Source organism: Oenanthe melanoleuca, chromosome 4, assembly GCF_029582105.1.
Source record: "Oenanthe melanoleuca isolate GR-GAL-2019-014 chromosome 4, OMel1.0, whole genome shotgun sequence".
Classification (NCBI taxonomy): domain Eukaryota; kingdom Metazoa; phylum Chordata; class Aves; order Passeriformes; family Muscicapidae; genus Oenanthe; species Oenanthe melanoleuca.
The window spans coordinates 48,008,283-48,035,795 of record NC_079337.1 but is presented as its reverse complement, the minus strand read 5'-3'; the positions used below and the strand labels follow the sequence as shown (position 1 = coordinate 48,035,795).

The window sequence follows — 27,513 nt, the reverse complement described above, 5'->3', positions numbered from 1 at the left end:
GAAGGCAAATGTACTCTAGGGTACTTATGTGCTCTAGGGTTTAGGAAGCTTGTTTGAAAGGGCTTGAACTCTTCAGTATCACTTTACAACTTCAGTGAATGCTGATAGTGAGTTTCCAAGGATGGTTTTCAGCTGTTACACAGTCACAAACAAGGAGCTGCCTAGGAAGAGTCCCTTTTATCTTTCAGATCTTAAGCAGCTTCACTTTATTCTGTCAGGTGATACGGTTTGGAGATACTAAACCTGTAAATTTCCAGGTTTGGCAGCTGTCATCATTTTACATAGTAATTGCTTTGGTGACCTAGAAAACTATCTAGATGATGCAGCTTGTGGCAATTCCAACAAGTACCAGTTTTAAAGTGTGCCACATATTTTACTGTCTCTCAGTGAAAAACCCTTCAAAATAAGATAAGCTGTCATGGTAGATCTTTCTAATTTTGGATCAATACAAACCGCTGAAGTTAAAGACAATAGTAGCCTTGGAGCCTCCTGCAGGAATAGAAACACCCAGATTTTGTCAGTATTTAGTGACAAGTGCAAATCACATGTGCATAGCAGTAATTGATTTTTATTGGCTAGTGGGAAAAAGATAGGACAAGAAAAGGCCAATTAGCTGAAAGTCTGCCTTTGTTTTCTTTTATCCTAGCTCAGTGTCACCTTGATGCATTGTCACTATATATTTTAATCCCATTTCTTTCTTTGAAAGAACATTTTTTTTAATTAGTTGAAGTAAGAGAAAAGTGTGGATACCTCTTCTAAGGCTTTTCATTGTCAAATTTAAAAAATTAAAAACTGCACTCAGTATAATTTGTGCTTTTTCAAATTACTTATATTAAACTACTTCTGAACTTCACATCCTCTGTCAGCATATGCAAGTTACTGTCTGGAACGTGAAGCATGTATACCTCCTCATGAATCTGAACACATTAGCAAAAATAGTAAATTAACATTTCTGTTAATTTCGTTTGGAGGACTCTTGAGTCTGGAAATTACAGGAAGAAATTTTCTGATATCAAACCCTCTGATAGAAGTCATTGGGACCTCATGTTATTATCTGGCATTTCTTCAGCAGTTGTTGCTAAAATGTATACAGTCCAGTTAAATAATAGTGCAGCTATGTAGTCCAGTTGCACTGCTGGGGGAAGAAAAAAAAAAGAAAAAAACAACTCCTAAACTGTGGTATTTTTAAGTATTTAGTTCTGTTTCCCATTGCAGAAGACATGTCTTTTTCAAGTCTGTTCTATGTAGAAGTTCTAAGTCAGAGCTGCCAGATGTGGATATGTTAAATTGGTTGTTTTGACTTTTTTTAAATTCTGAGTTGGACCTGCAGAGATACTTGGTTATTCAAACCACTTTCTCTTCCAGTGAGAATCCCTATTTTGTACACAGAAATCTGATCTTGTCATCTCATTCTAGCATCAAAAGCAGTTGCAGAAATTCTCACTTGATACTTGCATGAATGTACTCTCTAATTTACTCCACTTCTATAGATCTCTGGGAGGCAATATTTTCATTTAAATGCAGATTTCATTAAACTTGAGATTAAAATGCCTAGAAGTCATGCCCAGGCCCTACCTTGGCAGAAAGTTCTATTTTTTCTTAGCCACAGAAAAAAATCTCATATTTCAATAACAGAATTTCATTTTTCTTTAAAAGTACAGAACTTTGTTTCTTTTGACAAAACTTCAATCATACAAGATATTAAAATAAAATTAATCTTTTTCCCATGCACTCATAATTCTACTCTGTGGCCTCAGCAGCAAGAAAATAAGGATTACCCTTTTTTTTCTGTAAGCCTATAAGTCTGACCAAATGGTCAATGATCAGAAAATTTGTAAGAAAAATGTATTATGAAATTAATTAGTCAAAATTTTATTACTTTGCAGTTAATTAACTAAGAGACAGCTTCTTGTATTTCATGACTTTGTATAATTACCTGTAAATCCTCCCCTAAGCACTGGTGCTCACCTTTTCAATTAGTTTTGTTCTGTTTTGTGGTTCATGACCTCTGTCATTTTAACACACCAGTATAATGATTCTGCACAGCATAAACTGTCTGAAGTATTAGATTAATTGAATGTATGCATATGGACTGTTTAATGTATATCAGTAGGCTGGGTTCTTGCTGTTTGTATAGGTCACTACATATACCATGTATATTTATATTGCATACTCCATGGGCAAGGCTACAGCAAAAAATTGACCCAAGCCACAAGGCCATTCCTGGAGGTCTCTTATTCCTCCTGAAGAGTTATGGTAGGTTTATATTCCTGCCTCATATCTTTTTCTCTTGTATCCCAGTCTCTGGACGCATACTGAAACATCAAAATTCTTCCACATTTTGCAGAGTGGCATTTTTATTTGCAGTGACTGTTTTATTCTCAATAATCCAAAGAAATGTCGATTGTGCACTAACATGTTAACTTACACAGTATCGTAAAATAGTCAGGATTGTCAAGAAAGGCTAAATACATACCCACAAAAGAGATTACTCTATATCATCTCTACATTTACTGTGACAAGTTTTGTTATCAGTGTTAGTAATTGAATGTATATTTGTGAATCAAGAGTAAAAGCATTTTAAAGCACTTTCAAAAGCACTGGAAAGTCATTCTTTCACATTTTAAAAAGTATCTAACATAATGTAAATGTAGGTTGATTCAATTTATATTCCATTTCCAATTTATGGGATTTGGGGAGTTTATGTCTGTGTCTGGCTATTAAAGGTCATTGAGCTTTGAAAGGGTACTTAGTTTTGATCAGTAGCAAATATAGGTTTAGTATCTGTACTTCATTATTCATAGAGAGAAACTAGAACATGGAGAGCTTTGTCAGTTTTTAAATGTTTTTCTCATTACAGCGTTTCTTCAAAGGGCAAAGTAATGAATCATAAATGAACAAACATCAGGTTGACTAAGAGTTTTTTCTTTTCTTCTCTGTTTCTCTCCTTTTCTCCTGCATGTCATACTCAGATTGGTTCTCTCCTCTGTTTCGGACTACTTTGCAGCAATGTTCACTAATGATGTAAGGGAAGCAAGACAGGAAGAAATCAAGATGGAAGGTGTGGAGCCAAAGGCATTGTGGGCTCTGGTTCAATATGCATATACAGGTAATTGAAGTGGAGATGGGAATTTCATCTAATGAATTGTCCTCATGTAAACATTGTATTCAATTGCTATATTTCAAATTCACATTATTTAAATTCTTATAAATAATAAAAAATAAATAATAGAATACCCTGAGTTTGAAGCAACCTACAAGGATTCTCAAAGTCTAACTCTTGACCCTGCTCAGAATACCCCAACAATCACACCATGTGTCCCAGCGTGTTTTTCAAGTGCTTCTTCAACTCTGTCAGGCTTGGTGCTGTGACCACTTTCCTGGGGAGCTGTTCCAGTGCCCAGTCCCCCTCTGGGGGAGAAACCTTTTCCTAAAGTCCACCCTAACCCTCTGACACAGCTTCAGGCCATTCCCTCGAGTCCTGTCACCAGTCAGCCGAGAGAAGGGATCAGTGCCTGCCCCTCCCCTTCCCTGGTGAGAAAGCTGTAGACAGCAATTAGATCTCACTGCTGTTACCTGAGACAACCTGATAGGATAAAGTTTCTCTGATAATACTGTATTCAGTTAGTTAACAAATTATGTGAATATTATGTGAATATTATGTGAATATTAAATGTATCATGACTGACAAATAAAGGAATCTTATTAGGATTTCCGTTTCTTACTTCATTATAGATATTAATTTTGAAAACTATTAGTTATCTGATGCTGAGGGTGATGTTTATTAAGCCTTCTATTCTATCATATAATCTGTAAATAATTCTGTTGCCTTGGAGTTTTAGGGAATTTGTAAGATTATAACAGAAAATTAATGTGATTTTCTTTTTGATGTTACTAGGTCGCCTTGAATTAAAAGAAGATAACATTGAGTGCCTGTTGTCTACAGCTTGCCTTCTTCAGCTCTCTCAGGTTGTAGAAGCATGCTGTAAATTCCTAATGAAGCAGCTTCACCCATCCAATTGCCTTGGAATCCGATCTTTTGCTGATGCGCAGGGCTGCACTGACTTGCACAAGGTGGCTCACAATTACACTATGGTATGTTGTTACATTAAGTATCACCTGCTTTAATTAGTGAGGGAAATAAAGAATGTTTTCCTAAATATAGTAAAAAAAGTTTTTCCCTATAACAGGAATGGGACTGTAGAGTATGTATTTAATAAGATATTTCAAAAGCTTGTTCTTCTTTCTGACAGTCAAAAACTACAGACTTCACAGCGTGCAAGCTGCCATCACCTATTCCAGAATTACACATTACTAAATGGAAGTATAGAATTACTTTATTGTAATGAACTGGAGTAATTAGGTTCTAAATTATACTTGGAGTATAAATGTGGGCATTCAGCAATATAGATTCTGCATTACCCATAATGACTTAGCAATGGGATGTCAGGAATCAAAGAATTTAGTCTTAGGCTAGGTAATATGTGACTAAATACAAATTTGCCAATTATATTTTTGAATTAACTTGCAGAAATTCAGACCTACCAACTTAAGTAAACTTCATCTGCTTAACAGTCATCCTCACATTCTCACAAGTGTATTTTAATAAAGTTATCAGAAGAAACCAGGAGAACTATTTCTGAAGCAAGTTAGTTCATCTGCTCTTTGTAGTTTTGTGAGGCGTTTTGCTCACTTGTTGATGAAATTTTGCCAAGTAGGCTCTTGAGATCTAAACAAGGGCACGTAGATACTGCATAAGAGATGTGGGAATGAAGATAATACTTAATTTGCTTGTGTGTCATGGCATTACCTTGCCATTAAGATATTGGCTTAGATCCAAGAGTTGTATTTTGTCTTGTAATTAGTATTAGAAATCTGTGGCTCTTCCTCTTGCTGCCATAGGTTTTGCTGGTTTGAAACCATATTAAAAAAAAATAATTCTTCTTGGCTTAAATTTAGTTTAGTATAAATAGCAGTTTAGGAGAGGTTTTTTTCGTATACAAGACAATGTTCTTACACAGTGAATGGATCTCTCACATATTCAATATCATGGACACAAAATGTGCTGAGGCAGATCAATAAATAATGGGCAGATTGTAAGTTACGTGTTTCTATCCTTGGTCTTCATTATTGCACAAACAGAAATAAGGAGACTGCAGTTAGGTAGAATGTGCAGTGAAACAGTAAAGTAAATGTGGCTTATATCTTTGAGGTGTATCCGAATTTATGTTGAGTGAGACCAGTGATAGAAAAAATATGCAAAAAGAAAAACTGCTCCCTCTGACCTACTTGGTTTTTTTCAGAATAAACTTATATTTTGGTCTGGGCCGTTGTCATGTCCTTTAAAAGTGAACTGCCAAGATCAGAAGAGTAAGAATTATTAGACTAATGCATCCTTAAAGGGGACTGTTGGCATTCCAGTCCTAGTATTCTGACTGGCAATTCATGATTTAGGGCAAATAGGGGCTGTGAACTTTCTAAAAGCCATTCTTTTGCAGCATCTATCTTTCTTTTGTTCAGACCAGAGGAAAATAGTTCTGTGCCTTTTGGCTGTTGTTTACTTCAGTGGCAAAATTGTTACTTTTAAGGCTTTGATGTGAATGAAATTCAAATGAGGTGGATTTTAAAAAGCCATTTTCAAAACTAATTAGTTGTGCTAGATGGATTTTTCCCAAGGCCTCTTTTAATGTTGTTTAGTTCCAACAGAAACATTAAATTGAATTTTAGTAATAATGAGTAATAGAGAAGCAGCTTCTTTATTTTGAAATGAATGTTGCTATGGAAACTGCATAGAAATGTATAGTCCAATTGAATTTTCAATTAAAATAAATCCCCAAGTAATTTCATTTGTTTAAAAGCTGTTTGAAAAATGAAAATGTTCAACATTAGTAAGTGCTAGGTACTTGATGCTCTTTCCATTAAGATGTATTTGTATAAGGGTTAAGTACACCTGTAGTTGCTGGAAAAATTCTCTTTGTTAAAAGAGGGAATTTGTTTTATGCTGCATTGGGCTGCATAGAACAGAGTGGGATTTTACTGAGTACAGTTTAGACTTTTGATTCTTTGAAAATGCTTGTAGTAGAAGGTAGCAAATAGTATAAAATACTTAAATTTAAATTTTCACGGTATTTTCTATGAGTTTTTCTTTGACAGAAAAAACCCTGATTATCATTTAATATTTTTACAAGTGAAACAACTTCTTTGTTTTAAAGGTTTTTATGGCACATGTAATAAGTTTGTAATCATCATACCTGATTCTTTAAAACACCTTTTTACATGAAGATTTGAAAATCAGCTGAAATGAGCATTTGTTTAAACAGGAGTTTAATGAATCAGTGAGTTATCCCATTAGGTCTACCTCTGTTAATAGGGTTCTTCTGTCTGAGTAAAGTACGTTAGTCATTGGAAAGCATCAGCAATTAAAAAAAATTAATAAGAAGAATTTGAATGCTGTATTTCTTCATATTACAGTTGTATATTATGCTAGAAGGATTAAAGTATTGTATTAATTTATTGCTTACTGTGTTGACAGTTGATAAGTTGCTTTGACAGAGGGGAACAGTTTATCAAAACTTGTCGATTATTTGCATTACAAACTTAAGCTTAAAAAATCCTCAATATACATGAAGTGAAACATGAAATGAACTGAAGTGATTTGTAGTGGATTTAATGCTGTATTAAGAGCAACTCTGATTTTTACACATCACAGTTCTGAAATCGAGTTGTTAGAATAATTAAATGTATCTGAGTAAGTTTATCTTTTGGGCAAATATTATCCTGTTTTGCTGAGGTTTATATATAGTATTTGGGGCATGCAATTATAAATTTAGGACTTTTGTTAGACTAGCCAGTCTTGTATCTGTTTGATTTAAAGAATTTGTAAAGGCATTTTTGGACAAAATGTCTTCTGCTCATTTTTATTGCTGTCTTCAAAGTCAGAACAAACACCTTTTTTTTTTACATCTTGTTTGTTTGGAACAGTTGATAGTCTGCCTTGAATGAAAACCAATAGTTCCTTTTCCATAAAAAAGTAAACAAAAGGGAAGTTAATACTTTGAGATGAGGAAAAGCTACCCTGTGCTATTTCCAGAATATTAAGTATCTGGGGTGACTAGTAAGGTGTCTTAGGTTCTGAGGCTTCTTCAGTAGCCAGATTTTAACTTTCTGATTTACAACTAAAAAAGAAAGAGTGGACTTTTGAAACTTTATGTGTTATAGTGCCTGAATTAGTCCATGTATAATCATCATTACAGCTCTGCGTGCTTAAAGCAGAGTGAAAAGTCATTTTCATCAGAAGTCTTCAGAAAATACATGAGCAGTGATAGTACTGCAAGATTCAGATAAATTTAGTTTTGGATTCTGTGTTATTTCTGAGCAAGCCAATGGATGTATAAAAAGAAAAACTCAAAAGAACAGAGTAATAGATTGGGTCCAAACACAGAAACTAGGTTTTTTTGCAGAAGAGGTGTGGCACACTTAGACTTGCTTTCTCCTGTAAGGCAGTATTGGGTAACAAAAAAACATGGAGATATGATTTGGAAGAAAGAATTAAAGAGGGATAATTTGTCTTTTTTTTTTTCTTGCAAACAGCCAGGACAGTTTTTTCTTTTGTTAGTGAAGAGCATGAAGAGGGAAGAAGTTTCAATGCTTTTTGTCCATGAAGGGCCAGAAACAAAGATTGTGATAGTGCCTAAAACAAGGATTTTCCATTCTTGCACCTGAAATTGCAGTCCAAAATATCCTCCTCAGTAATCAACTGACTTGGAAAATACTCACTCACTTTCTTTTCACCTGTGAAAACCCAAGATATTTTTATCTTTCAAGTTCCCTCAGTCGTGCCTAGCACAATAGACCAGTACTGCCTTGTCAAGACTGAATAGGTTTCTAAATGCTGCTCAGCCTGTTTTGGAATCCAGAAACAGTGCAGCAAGAAGTCAAGCTACAATAGCTGTACTCTAAACAGACCCTGCACACAGTCCAAGTATTAGGTTGGTTAATTTTTTAACATATCAGTTAAATCTGACTAAAATACAGTTCGACTATTTTGTTTGACTATTAATAGTTTACCAGGAATTCAGATAGCACAGTTCTTAGTGAACTTATACTTAGTTGAAGCAGTCAGCAAACAAAATTATATTTCTTGTTTGCTCTTATTCAGATCCTGTGTGTCAAACACCTTTTGCTTTTTGGTTGCCCAAGTTCAGAGTTGAAGAAGAGCCCTGTGGTTACAACTGCCTGTTGGGCTGCCTCAGTCCCTCTCAACCTGCAGGTGTCTGATGCTCTCCAAGATTTTCATCCTTCTGACACAGTGTGCAGGGAGACTAACCACCTCAGTGCATCCCACTGTAGGGATTAAGTATCATTTAGAAATACACATCATAGCATCTTATTTTTTATGCCCTCCTAATAATTTTTTGCTCTGTTCTAAGTCCAAGGCAGATCTGTGGTTAAGAGTATCAGTGTTACTGAAGTTGCTGAAGAATGAATTTGAGGTTATGTTGTGAATGAGCAGTACCCAGCATTGAGCATGAGAGCTGCATGTCCCTGTCTTGGTTAATACATAAACCTCAGGCTACTTAGTTGATAAAGTTTCCAGACTCTTTGATTAGCTAATTTTGGGGTTGGGAAATTCTGATTACTTCCAGGACCAGAAAGCAAGGGATTGAAACTGCAGACAGTTTGTTCTCTGAAATATCCTGTTCTTCCACAGAGAGTTCCCATAAGAAGAAGGAAAGAAAAGGCTAATGAGGAGGTTAAAAATGCTAGGAGATACACTGGCTCCTTCTTTTTGCCTTCAGAATCTCTGTCTGTAAAGGAAGAGGAATTTTCAGATTCTGATTAAAAAAAAGCCCAGACATAGGACAAAGAGTGCCTGTATTCCCACTGGAATGCTTTGATACTCTGCTCAAAAGGAGTCTGCTTTAAAAATAGAATGGGAGCAAGAGGAAATTGAACTTGCTCCCATCAGAAAGCAATGGTCTGCAAGCAACAAGAAGGAAAATCGGGCTTTTTACATATAACAGCTGTTGAAGTGATGAAATCCAGTTGGAAAAAAGCTTTCCAAAGAGGATCCCTGATTGACTTATGCAAGATCAGCTTGTTGTTGCCTCCAGAGACAAAAGAAATTTTCATGCAAGTGCTTTCCCCTTCCTCTTCCTGTGATCTGGATAGACAATTTGGAAAGTTTAAGGTAGTAAGTGTTGGTGTTTCTCTTTGTCAGAGCTCACTGCCTGTTCATTCAGCAAAACTAAAAGCACAACTCCAGCTTGCATACTCTAGGAAAAAGAACCAACAAAAAAGCAGCCAGTGGAAAAAATGAACTCAGTGGAATATAAATTCCTGTGAACTGCATGTTTAAATTGTGGAAATAATTTTGATCCCTTCTCAGATTCAATTTTACTGCCAGGCATTTAATATCAGAGTGAAATAAATAGCAATGCATGTGTAGTGCTTCTGAATATTGGTACAGTCCTTTCACTGTTTTTAATCCATATATTTGTTCATTTTAATTTTATTTTGTAGTACAAATAGTTAAATGAATTAAAGAGGAAAAGACAACTCTATCTCCCTTCTAATGTACTATAGCTTTCACTTGGAAGTACTTTTTTATATGTAGACCATTGGATCTTTGTTGTAGGAAAACTTTTCAAATATTGAATATTTTCAGATATTAAATGTAAAAGTTTTCTCTCCAGATTCGATCCACAAAAGTAGAATTATATACACTGGTAATATTTTCAGTTATTTTCCTGATTTCCAGAGTTATCCATGGAGTGGAGTAACTTTGATTTTTCCCTTACGTATCTTGTTGCCATCTTATATACATGTGGCTTTCATGTAAGATGGACTGTTTACACCTAATTAGCTTTTCTTCATAGCTCAGCTTTTTTTTTTTTTTTATTACTCAGTATCTTTGGATACTGAGGTATAGATTTGAAAGCATTAGACCAAGCAATAAAAAAAGAAGTATTAACTTTTTTGCTTTGTTGTTATAATGCCCATTGTGTATATAATGCCAAACTGTACTGTCATTTTTGTTGCCATTTGAATACTAAATTCAGACCTGTTTTGCTGTGCACCTCTTGCTTCTTCTTGTTTCTCTCATTTTTTGATCTAAAAAACCTATTTTTTTCGAATATGTGCTTCTAATCTACAGGGTTTTTATTAGTATGCAATTCTTTCTTATTAAATCATTAAAAAAGACAGTAAGTAAGGCTAATTTTCATATTAGGCCCAGTTAGACTTCTGTGTTTGTGGATCTAACACATTTTGTTCTCTAGGTGTTTTAGATGTGTGATGGCAGACCAAAACTAACATCCCATTAGCTGGCTATCTAGCAATCCATTTGTGCATTTGATAAATTGACTGTAACATTGTTCTCATCATGAAGTTACTCTCAGTTTTGAGTGTTAATTTAGCTGGAGTTCAGGCTACCAAAATACAAGAATATGTTGTGATTTTACTTTTCCACTTTTGTGTTGCTTTGCTTTGCTGCCTTGTAAAGGTATATTGGGAGAGAGCATAGACATAACATCACCCTTTTCTGTTACATTCAAATTTTTCACAGTAAGTTCATGGAGCTGATTGTGTGTCTACATACTTCTGCTATTTCAGCCTAAACTGATCAGAATCCTTACAGAATATGCTTCAAGTCCTCATATCAGATATCAGTGTAGGATATGTTACATATGATGAATTTCTTATTTTGAAGTAAGGATTTGTTACTGAAAATGACAGAATGAAAGTTAAAGATTGAATCCTATCAGAATAAATATTGTTAGTGTAGTAAGGCATGTGTAATATTGTGGATTCTTTGTATATTTTACTCCCCAGTCAAATCAGTTCAATTGTATAAAACCTATAGAATAGCAAAATAAACTTAAAATCAACATTTTAAATCAACAATAAAATTGTTGTTGTCTATTGTTATAAAAGTTGCTTATTTCCTCTGAAAATTTACTGCCACATTTTCATCTAACAGTAATGGAAACAGTTACATGTGCCCAGTTGTTTTAGTGTGTTGTGCTCTTTGATTGACAACAGGAACAAACTGTATCTTTTTAACTGTACTTCAGAAAGTATTTCTTCACTTTGCTATGCCAAGATAGTAACATCCCCAACCTATGGCTCATTTCTGTCTGTACACTTCCCTCAGTTGTTTCAGCACATCTGTCTGTGAGACTGAATGATCAGGGGTGAAAATAATTCAGTACTTTAACTTCTTTGGTCTTACTCCTGAGTCAGTACTCCAGTGGGACAGCTGAGAGATGGCATGAAGGGAGGGAAAAGGGGGGAGATATGGCAGTTGTCCCATAAAATGTCTTCAAAGTATGATGTTGCCTTTATTAAAATACTTTTCTTTTTCAGGAAAACTTCATGGAAGTAATTAGAAATCAGGAATTTCTGTTATTGCCAGCCACTGAAATTGCTAAGCTTTTAGCAAGTGATGACATGAATATTCCTAATGAAGAAACTATACTGAATGCTCTACTTACGTGGGTTCGACATGATTTGGAACAGAGAAGGAAAGATCTCAGTAAACTCCTGGCTTACATTAGACTGCCTCTGCTTGCTCCACAAGTAAATTGTTCAGTTCCTCTCTCGTTTATACCATGGTTACAGTGGGCATAATGTCTACAGCATAAATATATTCATAGTGATAAATCATAAAATTTATAGTGATCTGGATTCTTAGCACTGCATGTAAAAACTTAGCATGTTGTATAGGCATTATAGTTTGTGTCTCTTTTTGAATTGTAGCATATTCTGATCCTAGGATACAAGAAGAGAGAAAGCTTCTAGAAAAAGTTGCTTTTCTTGACTATAAAAATGCTTGTCAAGGATATGCTAGTCACTAGAAGCTGTGTCCTTTTTAAATTTCTTCTGTATGGAACTTGTGCAGTTTATTTGGCTCATTATATTTCCTTCATGTAGAAGTAGCTAGGAAATGCATTTGAATTAATTGTTTGGAGTGATTTTTCTTCTATTAACTCTTGATGGGCCATCACTGGGTGCTTCTTCTTCCCCTCAGTCAATACTTTTTGTCTTTCTTGGACTTTAGCAGAAAATGTTTGGGCTCAGTTTGTTTAAATAGTTGTGAATTACAGTTTTCCTAGTCCGATAGGAGTGACTACTCTTATTAGCCTCATACTGATTCCCTCCCTGCAGAGAGGCCTCGACAGATCAGAGGACTGGGTAATCACCAACTGTACAAAGTTTAACAAGGAAAAGTGCCAGACTCTGCAAATGGCATGGGGCAACCCTGGATGTACAGACAGACTGGGGAATGAGATGCTGGAGAGCAGTGCTGCGGAAAGGCACCTGGGGGTCCTGGTCAACAGAAAGTTGAACATGAGCCAGCAGTGTCCTGGCAGCCAGGAGGAACAACCCTGTCCTGGGGGCATCAGGCACAGCATGGCCAGCAGGGCAAGGGAGGGGATTGTCCCACTCTGCTCTGCACTGGGGCAGCCTCACCTTGAATATTGTGTGCAGTTTTGGGCACCACAATATAAAAAGGATCTAAAGATGCTAGAAAGTGCCCAGAGGAAGGCAACAAAGATGGTGAAGGGTCTTGAGGGGAAGCCGTATGAGGAGCAGCTGAGGTTACTTGGTGTGTTCAGCCTGGAGGAGACTGAGGGGAGACCTTATCATAGTTACAACTCCCTTGTGAGGGAAAGAGGAGGAGGAGCAGACACTGATCTCTTCATTGTGGTGTCCAGAGACAGGACCTGGAGGAATGGCATGAAGTTGTATCAGTGCAAAATTTAGGTTGGGTATTAGAAAAAGGTTTTTCACCTGGAGGGTGTTTGGAACAGCTCCCCAGGGAGTGGTTACAGCATCAAGCCTGACAGAGCTCCAGAAGCATTTGGACAATGCTCTCAGGCACATGCTGTGACTCTTGGGGTTGTCCTGTGCAGGGTCAGGAGTTGGACTCAATGATCTTTGTGCTTCCCTTTCAACTCTGCTTATTTTGAGATTCTGTGATTCACTACCTGAAAACAAGTTTGTAAACTAGGTATGACTATTTTTATTTGTTTTTTCTTTCTCTTTCCTTGCTGGACCTTCTTTAGTAATATTTAATAATTTCTGTATAGTGAAAGGAATTTTATTTATGATGTTCAGTTTGTTTAGTGAGAATTCTCTATTAAATTAAGAAAATAGGATTTTTATGGAACCTGAATAATAAGTAAAAGTCATTAACACAAGAAAAATGGAGTTCAGTTAATTCATAGTGATAAATCACACGCACTACATTCTGCATATTACTTCTAATCTGATGTCCTCTTGCTGGATAGTACGATTCTCTACCAAGCATTTAAGTACTTATTTCCATACTGATTACTACATAATCAAAAGTAGGATTTTCTCAGCTGTGGCCTTGACTTTGTCATTCACTTTTTCTAGAAACATAATTCAGTGTAAGGCAATTGACAAGGAAGAAATAATTCTTTTGTTGAGCATCTAATTAATTGATAACTAAGTAACATCTGCTGTATTCCTTGTACTTAATTGGCTGTAATTGAAACATCTATAGAAACTGAAAGTACAGAATTTATCCCAGAAATATGTACTGAAATCAAATTATGCCTGCTCAGTAACTGATTAGGAAAATAGCAAGATGAAATAAAAAGCAAAAATATATTTTACTTATTATTTTATCTTTAATTTTTCATTTAATCTCCAAATATGTACTTATATTTCTAAAACAAGATTTTTCTGTTACTTTTTTAATTATTACTCTCTTTAACAAATTGAAGTGTTAGAGCTTTGATTTTAATATTGAAACACTTAATAGATGAGTAAACTTACTTGAAGTGCCCAAAACAGTCTTAATATTTTCAGAATCATGTTCTTCTTCACGATCATGTGACATTAGGCAATCTGACAGCCAATATAGCATAATTAAAAGCTTTTTAGTTTTATGGTTGATGAGTTAAAGGTATTTAAAAGAAATTAAATTAGAAAATTGAACACTTGCTGAAACCAAAACCATTGCGAGCAGAGATGCAGATACACTTAAAAAAATCTCCGGGAAATACTGTGAAACTGTAGCACTGGAAGCAAAACAATTGTAAGTAATTGTTAGTTTTATTGGTTGGTTTTATGCATCTCTTTGTAGACAGCATTCAGACATCTCTCTGGCTAATGCAAGCAGTGTCCTAAATACTTGTACATTTCTTTTTCCTAAAAATGAATATTTGTCAGCCTCTTAAGCTGTAAAGTGGCAAATATTACAAAAAAGATGATTTAGCAATTTCTGGATTACAAGATGGCTCAGATTACTCTTAGACAGATATTCTTAGTACTGGAGTGTCTGCACTACCTTTCTCCATATCAAATTTGCAGTTACTATGATTTCATGCTAACACATCATTTGTGAATGCTGTTAGAAATGCTTTTAGCACAAGGACCTATGTAAATAATAAAACTTGGAAAAAATGTACTTTTAATAAGCCCATTCTAACTTCTTCAAGTGAGGAATAATTATAGTAGTTTCAGTTTCAAGAGCCTGCAGACTAGGTTGCAATTCTTTTTAAACAAAATATAGTTGCTTTCAGAGGCTGTGATTCTGTGCTGTGAGAAATTCTTTTTAGGTTGAGTGGGTTAGAAACTGTAGAAAATGTAGGTTGCATCTTGTTGTTGCAGAACTCACATTCACACCTAGTGTTGCTTTAAATAATATATGCTGCTTGTCCATCAGAAAAATATATTGAAAGTCTGAATTGGTTATGTTGTATACAGGCCTTAGTACTCATGCATGCAGCTCTGGCAGTGTTTGATTTAGGAATTAATTGATTACTTTTTAATATATTTTTAAAATTTGTGCCGTTCTAAAGCATTACACACTGGCAGTTAAAAGACAGCTTTTAGTTTATTAATCACAAAGTGACCCTGTGAAGTGATACAAGTGGTCCTTTGGGTCAAAAGAAAAAACAATGGAAGGTATGAAAGTAAAGAATGAGATTGAATTCCCTCTACTAATTTACATGAGACCACTTAATTTGCTATTTTTAATAATGAGAACTTTAGCCACTTAGAGAAATGCTGCAAAAGTCTCAGTTTTCAGGAAATCACTTATGAAGGGCTTTGAAAGAGTTTTTTATTCTCTCTTATGGTCTCTGATGGTTAATTGGGTTTTCTGTCATGTTTTGTGTTATTTTGCTTGATACCAAGGTGTTCAGGTTTAGCCATCTGTACTTACGTGTATCTCTTCTGGAGCCGTGGTTATCACAGTTGCCACTTTGCAGCCCTAAGGCAGCTTTAAGCCAGGGATATTCACACCATATTGTGCACATCTATTTCACAGCAAGTTCCTTTAGTACTTCTGATGACTGAGTCACAGCAGTTTTGTACCTGTTAGTGGCTGGCTGTCAACAGTTCAATAATGACATCTCATTCTGGTTTGTGGACTTGCATGTCTAATATTCATTAAGTGTTTGAATTTTGGCTTTTCAGAGTCATCTGCCTTTTTTTTTCCTCTCTCTTTTTCTGAAAAATGTCCAAAGCCCAGTGGGGCATTTAATTTCTTTTTTCTCTGTTATTCATGCTACGTTGTGCAGCTCAGAAAAATACCAGTTTCCAGACTTCTAATAATTAGAATATGACTCTCAACCTAATAGCTTTTTTTTTCCTTCAGTTTGAGAAATATGGAGTACAAACCACTCCAGAATCTTTGAACTTAAAAAACTTCTGTTTGTAGTCTTTAGTTTAATTTTATTTAATTTATATTTAAGATTTAAAATTTGCTTGCAAAGCTTGATACAAAAATTTTAACAAAGGCTTTTATTAAGTGATACACCGTGATCTTGGTCACTGGCAGGGTGAGGAACAGAATATATATTAAAATATTCAGTGTGTGCTGAAAGGACTTTTACAGACCTCTGCATTGGTAGGATTTGGGAATAAAAGCATGAGGTTGAACTGACTTGCATACCCAGAAATTGTTTCCATTTTCTTGAACATTCCCATACAGCACTGGAACTCAAAGAGATTGTTTCTTTCCTTTGGACCATTAATCTTAAATCATTCATTAAGATCAGATGACCTTCCTCTTAAATTAATTAATTAATTAATTTATTTATTTGATTATTTCACTCAAAATGTGAATGGTCTGTTTATTAGAAGTTTATTTTTACCCTAGCCTTTTTTATATGACCATTTTGAAAATACTCAGCTTTTCAATCAGGCAGTGGAAATGTCTGTATAAAATACTACCTTGGTAATCATGGTTTTATTCTTCATGTGGTTTATAGCAATACAGTTTATTTGATTTTCTTTCTTTTTCACAGTTTCTGGCAGATATGGAGAACAACGCACTCTTTAGGGATGACATTGAATGTCAAAAACTCATTATGGAAGCAATGAAGTACCATCTGTTGCCAGAGAGACGACCTATGTTGCAAAGCCCTCGCACCAAACCTAGAAAATCTACAGTGGGCGTTTTGTTTGCAGTTGGAGGAATGGATGCAACAAAAGGTATTGGCTTATGTAATGTTCAGCTGACAAATTAGTTCTAGTTCTTTTTAAAAGAAATGTTTGGTGGATTTTTTTACAACCTGTTAAATCAAAAATTCAAGGATTCAGCAGTACACAACACGAAACATCGAAAGAGTATACTGTTTATTAGTTTAAAAAGGCCTATATATCTTTGAGAATACTCTAAATATTCTGGAATCTAGAGTTCTGATTTGAAATTACCATAGGAATAGCTGATTTCTGAGTAGTGAAATGTTTAATTGAATACAAACAAATCTTTATTTACTTGAGGAGGCAGTAATTTGGAAAAGGAAGAAAAGGAATAAAAGGCCACAAATGTGACCTGCACATGCTTTTAAAAAAAGAAAGAAAAAATATTTTGTCTAATTGTTAAATAGTCCTGTCAGAGCTACTTGGATTATTTTTTTCAGAGAAAATTCCATACTTTTTAATAATAATTAGAAGGGATCTGGTAAGTTAGGAAAGTTATGGCAGAGAAAGTGTTTTAAGTTTTTGTTTTAAAGCTGTTTCTTGGTAGTTCATGTCACATATCATCAGCTTTTTAGTCTAATATTACAAAACAGTTGATTTCAATGTATGATTGCATTCCCCATGATTGTTTATATTCCTGATGTTTCCATTTCTAAAGGCTTGATTCTGCAAAGTAGTTACAAAACCTGTCTTGAAAAACACCAAGAAAGTTGTCCTTTGTAATGATGCAGGTAATTGCTGAGGAAGTAAAAAAAAGACTATTTTTTTCCTACACAGACTTAAGAATATACTGCAGGATATCATGGTGTCTTGTGGATAAGCATGTTGCTGAAATAAAAACTGTCCTAATACTTCAGAACTTCTTTTTTTTCCCCGTATATAACTCGCAAATATTGTCATTCAGGAGCTACAAGCATTGAAAAATATGAACTTCGTACCAACACATGGACTCCAGTTGCAAACATGAATGGACGAAGACTACAGTTTGGAGTTGCAGTCTTAGATGATAAATTGTTTGTTGTTGGTGGCAGAGATGGACTGAAAACGTTGAATACTGTGGAGTGCTACAACCCTAGATCAAAAACTTGGAGTGTAATGCCACCAATGTCCACTCATCGTCACGGTCTTGGTATGTACAGTTCTGTTAAGGCTGACTGCATATTTTTTAAAGGTTACCTGGTTTAGGATTGGTCGAAAAAACATTTAGAAATAAAGTTTGGAAGTGGAAATTTTATTTTAATGCTATCTGCTTATTCAATGTCCTTTCTCGTTCAGATTATATTGAAGATTGTATTTGGTAGCATCAGTTACCAAAAGGAATTTTTTTCTTTTCCAGTTTTGTGATTCACACTGGACTGTCACTAAGAAATTCTGGTCTTTATTCCTCTTATGCAGAAGCAATTGTTTTTCATATCTGTATTTTAGGAGTAGCTGTATTGGAAGGTCCCATGTATGCTGTTGGAGGACATGATGGCTGGAGCTACCTGAATACAGTAGAAAGATGGGATCCACAGGCCCGTCAGTGGAATTTCGTAGCTAGTATGTCAACTCCAAGGAGCACTGTTGGTGTAGCAATATTAAATGGAAAGTATGTGAAGGAATTTCTGTTTTCAAATTTAAAATCTGATTATTTTAATGTAATTAAAGAACTATCCTGAATGACTATTAATAATTTCTCTTGAATGGGATATTTTTAAAGGATATTAAAATTTTTACTGAGAAGGACTAGATCAACCATGTTTACAAGATGTTTGTATTTAAGTTCCTTGGTCAATATATTTAAAAAACCAAACACTAGTATTACCTGAACTGATGACATCTTGAATAGTGCTTCATGGTAACAGCTATAAATTGTTCACACTATCATTATCTACAGTATCTAATATTGGTTTGATTCTTTAACCATCCTTAGTCTCTGGAATTATTTGAGGTGATCTCTCACTGGATTTTAGTTCTGATGCATTGCTTCCTTTTTAGAATGGCTTCTGTGTTCATACTTTTACAAATAATAGTGCTGGGCATATCTGCTGCTATGCCTAGATTGCTCATAAATTCTGCTCATAAGCTCTTTATGAAGTTTGATTATTCTCTTTAATTAATTTCAGTCAGTCCTTGTGAAAATAATTGAAATAATTTGTACCAGATGCTAGAAACTTTTTTCTTAGGACTAAGCAAATTGGGCCACCTAGTGGGTGTGAGAGATTTAAGGTAGTGCTGTCAGTCATGAGCTAAAACCCAGGTCCAGAAAAGGATTTGAAAGCCTAAGATGAGGCAAGGTAGAGATGGTGCATGCACAGATCCACTACTGAATTTGTCCTTCTCACTCTGCAATTCATATATATAATTTTGAAATTGTTAGCTATAGGCACAGGTTGGAATAGAAATGCTGTGTAAGATATTTCATTTTCTGTAAATTATTGTTGTTATGCCTTGATTGTTACAGTAGGAAAATATTGGAGCAAAATCTTGCCTGAGTTTTCACAACCAAGCAGTCTACTGAAAGTTGAAAGTGTTCTTCTAAACTTCCCTTTTTAATAAACTTGGAATCCTTCCTGTTTCACTAGAAACTGTCTTATTCAGACAACATTTATTTTCTTCTTTTTTTGTTTCGCTTTATAGGCTTTATGCAGTTGGTGGTCGAGATGGAAGTTCCTGTCTTAAGTCAGTAGAATGTTTTGATCCTCATACAAACAAATGGACTCTCTGTGCTCAGATGTCAAAAAGAAGAGGTGGTGTAGGTGTAACCACCTGGAATGGGTTCTTGTATGCAATAGGTGGCCATGATGCTCCAGCATCCAACTTAACATCCAGGCTGTCAGACTGCGTCGAAAGGTAATATCCTGATGGAGGCATATCCTGCTATGGGATTCTAACAGTGCTAGTCTATCGAGGGATTTATGGAAAGAGCTGTGAGTAGAGACCCAATAAAAGAGGTGTGTTATTTTTAGCATAAACAGAGGAAACTTGTATCTGAAAATATGCTGTGTAGTCATACTATGATTAAAAATGTTACCAGGGCAGATTATTTAAAGCAAATTCTCCTTAATGGAATTCATCTAGATTATTTAAACAATGTCATTGAATGAACTATGATTGGTAACTGAAGCAACTTGGAATTGAATGCTTTTAAAAATGGAGCAGATCTTCTTTCACACAATAAGTCTGAATCTATTAATATAACAACTTTCAAATGAGTTAAAAGTAAGGTTTTGTTCATCTTTATATACCAGATTCTTTCTTGAATCCCCTAATGACACTGGGAAACTGGCATGTAATTCAGTCATTCCTAGGTTGGTATATCTTTCTGTAAAGTGATTAATGAATCACTGTATCACATATTGTAGAAGTACATGTGATCCATAAAATAATTTTAAAATATAATACTTCATAATTCACTATATTAAAACTTCACTGGCACTTTAGATATTTCTGAGTAAAGCTTTAATTCTCTCCCTGCTCCCCCACCACCAGCTGTAAAACTTTTCTTCTTTCCTGGTATCTCCCAACATTTACAGTAAGTCTTCATTGCTCATATTCTTTTTATACTAAATTTATTCATGTCTGGACATATATTTTACCCTTAACCCCCCCAAAACCCCAAACAAACAAAAATGCCACAAAACAAAGCAAAAAAACCCAAAAAACCAGAAAACAACAACAACTAAAAAAAAACCCCGAAAACACCCCACAAATATCCACCACAAGAGAGCTATAATTTTCAAACTTTCAGATTCCTAGTAGACTTGAAAATATAGTGTGGCCCATAGCCCTTAACATGTGGAAGTTGCACTGAAAGACACCAGAACGGTTTGCAGATAGGAAGCTACTTCCCAGCAAATACCAAATTTTTAGGGCAATACAAATAATCAGAAACCCAAGAGAAGTAGTAAGTCTCTGTATTTTTCTACATTGGTATTCTCTGAAAAAAAGCTACAGAACTCATGATTTTAATAAATAGGGATCATCTTGTAATGCACTTTGTCCTTGTTCTTTAAGTAAGTTGAAATTGAAGACCATCAAATTCATGGAACTAGTTCCTTAAAATATTTAAAGAATTAAGAAATATTAATTCTAAAAATCAGGCTTTTATAACTACACTAAGCTTCTGAATTATATTTTGCAACAGAAGTTGTTATTCCCAAATAACTACAATTGCTTATAAATTATAAAATAATTGGAAAAGTAATTTCTACATGTAGTTTAGTAATCACCCTCTTCTATTTGCATATGTGCTTCAGGTAGTGTTTTCATTTTACAGGTATGCTTGGATATATTTGTGTAATACTTTGACTAAAGGACAGCAGATAAAATTGTATCTATGCTCTTCATGGAAAAAAATTAAGACTAGTGTGTGTCAACTTGTTTTTAACAAGTACGATCTTAGCCAAATAATTATTTTCTTTGTACAGTTTTTTAGAGCCCTTCAGAGTTCTGTAATTATATTAGTTCAGCTGTAAGAATCTGTAATTTTAAAAAATATTGTCTCTTTCAGTCAGATTAAAATATATTCCTTGCCATAAGCATAGCATGGAGTCTCCTATGTTATTCTCAATTTGGCTTTTAAAGAATGTTGATAATGTTCTAGAGCCACACAATTCTTTCATTAAACCATCTGCTGTTTACTGTGCTGATACTTCTGATTCAGAAGTGTTGTGAATTGTCTTAAGGGTTTTGCATTTCCCTTATAATTTTCTCAAACCACTTTTGGGGGTCATATTTTTGAAACTGGTAATCTTAGTAATGGTAATCTTAGTACCAAACTAAATTTTAACAGCCTATGCTTTGACATACAGTACTTAGAGCAAACATTTGCTCTGCTGTGGTGTAGCAGCAGAACTGTTTGTGGCATGGGATGTTTAGACATACAAAATGTACTAAGAGCAGCTGTATATGGGTGTATGACTCTTTGGAAAGCAGCAGGAAGTAGATATTTGGCTAATAGTGACTGTGTTGCCAGATGACTAAAGAAACAGTTTCAAAGGGAGGGGAATTGAGGGGGGGAATTCCTTTGAAATTAACACCCGGATCTCTACTGTCCTGTTTTCTACTACCTTGACAGCATCAATTCCAGTATTTTGTTGTTGAATTTTGGTAACAGTTTTAAAGCATGACACAAATTATCTTTTAGGTATGATCCCAAAACAGATATGTGGACTGCTGTGGCCTCTATGAGCATTAGCAGAGATGCAGTGGGTGTATGTCTTCTTGGTGACAAGTTGTACGCTGTTGGAGGATATGATGGTCAAACATACCTTAATACCGTGGAGTCTTATGATCCCCAGACAAATGAATGGACACAGGTATAGTTTCTGAGCAGACCATATATTATTATTAATATTGGTATTTCAAATGTGCCTCCTTTTGCAAGGAGAATTCAAGTATTCCTTCTCTTAAAAGCACTTTCTTGCTAGTCTGTTGTCTCTTTTTTCCCTTTGTGTACCATCTTGAGATGACTTATCTTGAACAGACAGTTGTTAATTTCCAATAAACTGCCTTCCTTTCTTTTGCAAGAGTATAGCTATTTGACAATTTCAGCTACTTTTAATAAAATGTATTGCCATGTTCCCCAAACTGTCATAAAAAATTCTATTTACATGACTTCCTGTTCTGAAGATAAACGATAAATGTAGATTTGTCTTAGCTCTAATGTATCTTTCAACATTGATTTTGTGAAGGTTTTGTCATTGTTTTGTAAATAATCCCTTCCTGAGGTGAATGCTATATGCAGTGTATGCAGGTTTCAGAAAGCCTTTACCCATTTCTCTTTTTGCAGCTTTAAAATAAAAATAGTTCTTCAGTTCATGCTCAGAAACCATTACTGTTAGTTCAGAGCATGATTACTTATATATAGCTCCAGGAATGTCTCTCTCTGTGGGAAGAGCACACACAAGGACATCCTGAGCTGACTGTCCTTTGATATTTAATGCCATTTGAGATACCCTAAAGCATCTACATCCACAAAAGGTTGGCAGATACAGCACAGAATCTGTGGGACACCAAGGCCCTCCTGGAGTCCAGTTGCAGAACATGATGAATGTCCAAGCTCATCTGTAATAAAATCAGACACTAGTACTTAGGCAACTGAATTATGAACCGCCTGAATATTATTCTGGTAATAGCCCCAAATTCTTAATTCAAAAAGAGAACAAACTGCTGTTTATAAAAATCCCTGGAGCACAAAAAACTCAGCTGTCCATTTTCCTCCATTTTATACTGCTGCAAGCTCTTAAAACACAAGTCATCAAAGAGGATCATCAGAGCTTGGGGCATTCACTGGTACTGGTAATGATAACCTATGGCATTGTTAGTCCTGCTAAAGAAAAAAAAAGAAATGTACCAGGTGACAGAAATGGCTGCTCACCAGAAGAGATAAACTACTTCTCACCATTGCATCTAAATGAATCTCACATGTCTAGGTGGTGACCATCTGTATGTACCTTTGTATCCTTAGCCTTGATCCTCTATATCTCACTGAATGCCATGATCCCAGTATATAGGGTAGTTTCAAACCCTTCCCTGAGGAATTTGGAAATATTTGTGTACCTTCCTTCTCTCTTGTTATGTCAGTGGTCTGCCACTCTTCATCTTCACACAACTCAGGAGAAGGCAGGGGAATTTTCTCAGGTGAAGGTTGCCAGAGCCACAGACAGCTCTGTAAAAGTCTGTTGTTCCTGGGGAAAAAAAGACATAGGGCAGCTGGCATAAACAGCCTTTTTTGTCTTCAGGATAGTCTCTGTACACTTGGTGTGCTATTCACATACACTGTAATACTATGAAGGTTAAAAGGGGAAGCAAAGGGTAGTGTTAGAAACTACTGCCCTCTATTCAACTCCAGTAGAATCTCTGCAGAAAGGGCTCCTGCCAGAGGTAAATTCTGTTTGCAATTAAAGAAAAGGACTGGTAAATTTATTCTGATTTCAATAACTTTTAACAGGATTTTATCAAATAATCAAATAAAAATGAGAGGTTGCCCCTATAATTTTAGGCATTTTCTGTTTCTGAGAAATGCATTATTTTACCACCCTTTACTCAATTGTCTAACTGTCTAGCTCAGGTACCGTTCGTACTATAACAAAGGTTTCTTTTTTCCCTGTAATACTGAATAATTGAAATTATCAATAAGAACTGCTTGATGTCCTTAGGGCTTGCTATTGTTTTCAGAGTGCTTCACTCTGTTATATAAAATATCCTTACCTTTTCTTTGTGTTTGTATCCAATTTCCGACCAATTTGTAAGTCATGTTTACAGCGCATGGGTGATATTGTCATACTGCTGCAGCCGTATAATTAGGGGGAAAAATTACTTAAAGCTGACTGCATTTATTTCACTGATGGCTTGTTTGTTTGTTTGTTTGTTTGTTTACAGGTTGCACCACTATGCTTAGGAAGAGCTGGAGCATGTGTTGTGACTGTAAAACTCTGAATTATTTTCTCTGGGGAGGTGACATTCTCCTGTGTAGACTCAGAGGATTACTTTTTCCTCAAGCAAACTACCAGTGCACCAATAAACACCAGGTGCAGGATATCTACCACAGCAAAGTGTTTGGTCTGAAGCTGAAGTGATGTACTTATGGACCAATATTAAGCACTTTTAAAAACTTACCTTTGTTACGCATATGTTACAAGAATTCTACTCATATAAAAGTCAGCTGCAACCTGCCAGTTGGCAGCAGAGGACTTCTGTTTAGGAAGCACTAAGAAAATGAGTGAACTCACTATAATAATCAAATATTATGATTCCAGGGCCTTGATGTTCTCAAATGCAGAGCAATGATGCTATAAATGGATACGCTTTGATATAATTGGGTCTGTCTCTGGATGAAACAAGTTATAGGATTGGACCCCATAGATTTAATTTGCCTGCAATAAATGCAAATAGATATCCGAGTGACTACAAGGCAGGCTAACAAACCAATGCAAACTATTGTAAATGGCAGGTTTAACGCCTGCCTTGGAAATGAAGTTGAGTTGGTGAATCTTTTGCACTTTTTATCATCATTCCTAGTTTAGCAAACTTTTTATTTAACCAAAGCCTTATTTTAAATATTGTCTCATGCTAACAGAAACCCGCTATTTAATTATTTCTGACATATATTTTTTGATATCCAGTGTACTTTTTGGATTTTCAAAGTTGTCACGCATGATGCAGAATATCATACCTTTTTCTCTGCTTTGGTTCTTGTATTTACTTTGCTATTTGTATGAGTTATTGGAAGAATTCTAAAGTGTGATTGACAATTAACCAATTTAAGTTTAATATTTGCACTTTGGAATTTTTGAAGCATTCCATTACATCTAGACTAATTACATTTTTTAAATGAGGCTTTGCACTACTATGAGAAGTATAATTTTATAAGATGAAGAAATTGTCTGTCTTTCCTGTAAGGTTATTTAAAAAATGTAAAGGGTCCAATCCTGCCAGGTGCTCAGCTGCCATCATTTAAGCACGTTCAGCATCTTACAGGAGAGTGAGGTATGCCTCGCAGGACTGTAATTAGTTACTTTATTTAACAGTTACCTAATTTTTTCAGATACTTTATAATTTGCCTTTCTCGAGCCCTCTGCTGTTACACCGAATTGCTTTGAACGGTCTAAATGTTCTCGGGAGAAGCCTTTTTGTATTTGCTTTTACGTGCCTTGTCCCTTATGTTCCCCGAGCAGCACCGCGCCGGAAAAACGGGAAGATGTGAACTCATTGAATGTTTTGAGTTTGTTTGTTTTTGGGTTTTTTTTAAAAAAAGTTTGAAGTGCCCGATACCCAAAGCCCTTTGTACATTTGTAATTTTAAACATGTGTTTTAACGCTCTTGGCGAACTATTTATTGTTTCAAAAGAAATCGGTGACACTTTGTGATGAAGCTTTGCAGTTGGAATACAGCTGATCTCAAGAGGCTTTGCTGGCGGGTGTGTGCCTTCATTTCCTCGTTTAGAGCCCGTTCTGCGTGCCTGCGGGCTAAAAACCCTCCTTTTCCTCTGAGAACTGCCCGTGGCGCGCGCAGGGGCCGCGGCCTCAGGCAGAGCTCCTCCCGCTGGGGGCCGGGGCCGCGGCCTCAGGCAGAGCTCCTCCCGCCGGGGTCCGGGGCCGGGGCCGGGGCCGGGGCCTCAGGCAGAACTCCTCCCGCTGGGGGCCGGGGCCGGGGCCTCAGGCAGAACTCCTCCCGCCGGGGGCCGGGGCCCGGGGCCTGTCTCAGTCTCAGTCTCAGTCTCGGCCCGCTCCGTCTCCGCGGTAACCGCGGCGCCGTGGGCGGGCGGCGCAGGCGCGGTGCGGCGCTGGCGGCCCGCGGTGGCCGCGATGAAGGTGGGTGCGGGCGGCCGCGGCCGAGGTGCAGGCAGGGCCAGGGCGGGCGGGGGCCGCGGGTCCCGACCCGCGGAGTGAGCGGGCGGCGGCGCTTGCGGCCTGTGCAGGGGAGGGAGGCGCGGCGGGACGGGCCGCCAGCGAGAGGCAGGGGGCCTGGTGTGCTTGCCTGCACTCCCGTGTTTGTTTACTTTCTCATGGAGAGACTTCGCGTAGAAGGGAGCTTAAAGCTTATCTAGTTGCAGCGGCTCTGCGATGAGCAGGGACGTCTTCCAGTAGCCCAGGTGGCTCAGGGCTCCGGAATCCAGCCTGGACTTGCGGATGAGGTGTCCGCAACTTCTACGGGAAACCTGTTCCAGTGCCTCTCCACCGTCACAGGAAATTCCTCTTAATAGCTAATCTAAACCCACTCCCTCACTTCGAAGCCATTCCCCCTCGATCTGTGGCTGCATGCCCTTATAATAGTCCCTTTCTCTATCTTGTAGGTTTCCTTCAGGTAGTGAAAGCCCACAGTTAGGTCACGCCAAAGCCTTCGTTTCTCCACGCTGAGCAATCCCAGTTCTCTCAGCCTTTCCTCATAGATGGAGAGGTGCTTCATCCCTCAAATCATCTTGGTGGCCCTCCTCTGGATTAAGATTTTATTAAATTATTTTTCAAAATCAAAGGTCATTGTCAGATGTCATTTGTGTGGCATGTGGTGCAGGTATTTTTGCTGTTCTTGTGAGCAGAACGCAGATTCAATGTGAAGAATGCCTCAGTTTACCTTGACCCAAAAGAAGGGATAAGAACCTGTAGCAGACTTGAGCAAGCCGGACTCACATTTGGTGGATAGCATGGTGACATGTAGGGATATAAATCACGATAGCAAGCTGTGAAACAAACTTGTGGGCTTTTCTCACACTCAAGTTACAGAAAAGTATCTGTGGGTGATGTGAAAGGAAAAGACAAGAAAAGTTCAGGAATTTTCTCTGCTGGAAATCAGAATCTCTTTCGATAGTGTGTTGCTTTGAGATCTTGGCTTTTAAGACCCGGCAATTCAAAGTAACAAAAAGGTTATCTCTCTAAAAGAGTGACTGTTGAGCCTTCTGTGTTTTACAGCTAAGGATGCTTTCTGATCCCAGACTTTTCCACTAAATTTAGAGAACTATTAGCATCGTGGTCTTTGAACTAGAAGGAGAGAGTCTCATGCTGTTTTTTATTTGTGTAACTAAGAGGCAAAAATAATAGTTTTAGTAGAGTCACAGTCTCTATACAGACACCCAGCAGCAGAAACTTCAATTTTTTCCACTCATATTGGAAGAACTTTTATGTGGGATTTTGGGATTTTGGTGCATTGGAATCACACAGAAGTTGTGTTTGGTGTCCACAGTACTCAGTTGCTAACCTGCTAGGAAGCTGTAGTATACTTATATCTGGTGATTTTAAGATGAATAATTTCCTTTTTTTTTTTTTTTTTTTTTTCCCCAGCAAGTATTCAGTCTGTATGAAAAATCTTGGTCTGGTTCACCTGTGCAGTTTGCTTGGCAGAAGACTTTAGGAAATTTTCTTGCTGTAACAGGGTAAGACTGCAACTATTTATTGCATTTGTCCATCAAAATTATTGATAAAGAAAGGGAATTATTCTATATATTAATCCTTTTTTAGAGGTGGTCATGCTGTGAAAATTTTTGATCGTCATGGGCAGAAGAGAAATGAAATCAGCCTGCCAGGGTAGGTACTAAGATAGGTTTAAATTATCTTCTTTGTTGTTTTC

General features: G+C 36.5%; 2 protein-coding genes across 5 annotated transcripts in view; both read left to right on the top strand.

Moving 5' to 3' along the window:
- Window positions 1–25,357, top strand: part of KLHL5 (kelch like family member 5) — a 48,823-nt gene extending 23,466 nt beyond the window's left edge. For all 4 annotated transcript variants that reach the window (XM_056490199.1, XM_056490198.1, XM_056490201.1 and 1 more), the window contains 9 exons: window positions 2,973–3,109; window positions 3,899–4,095; window positions 11,368–11,580; window positions 16,290–16,476; window positions 17,372–17,596; window positions 17,893–18,055; window positions 19,087–19,299; window positions 21,596–21,767; window positions 23,833–25,357. In XM_056490199.1, coding sequence (XP_056346174.1) covers window positions 2,973–3,109; window positions 3,899–4,095; window positions 11,368–11,580; window positions 16,290–16,476; window positions 17,372–17,596; window positions 17,893–18,055; window positions 19,087–19,299; window positions 21,596–21,767; window positions 23,833–23,889 — 1,564 coding nt within the window. In that variant the 3' untranslated portion in view covers window positions 23,890–25,357. The remainder of the gene's footprint in view (window positions 1–2,972; window positions 3,110–3,898; window positions 4,096–11,367; window positions 11,581–16,289; window positions 16,477–17,371; window positions 17,597–17,892; window positions 18,056–19,086; window positions 19,300–21,595; window positions 21,768–23,832) is intronic.
- Window positions 25,358–25,638: 281 nt separating this feature from the next.
- WDR19 (WD repeat domain 19) overlaps window positions 25,639–27,513 on the top strand; it is a 38,193-nt gene continuing 36,318 nt past the window's right edge. The window contains exons 1-3 of the mRNA XM_056489181.1: window positions 25,639–25,763; window positions 27,228–27,319; window positions 27,405–27,470. Coding sequence (XP_056345156.1) covers window positions 25,758–25,763; window positions 27,228–27,319; window positions 27,405–27,470 — 164 coding nt within the window. The 5' untranslated portion in view covers window positions 25,639–25,757. The remainder of the gene's footprint in view (window positions 25,764–27,227; window positions 27,320–27,404; window positions 27,471–27,513) is intronic.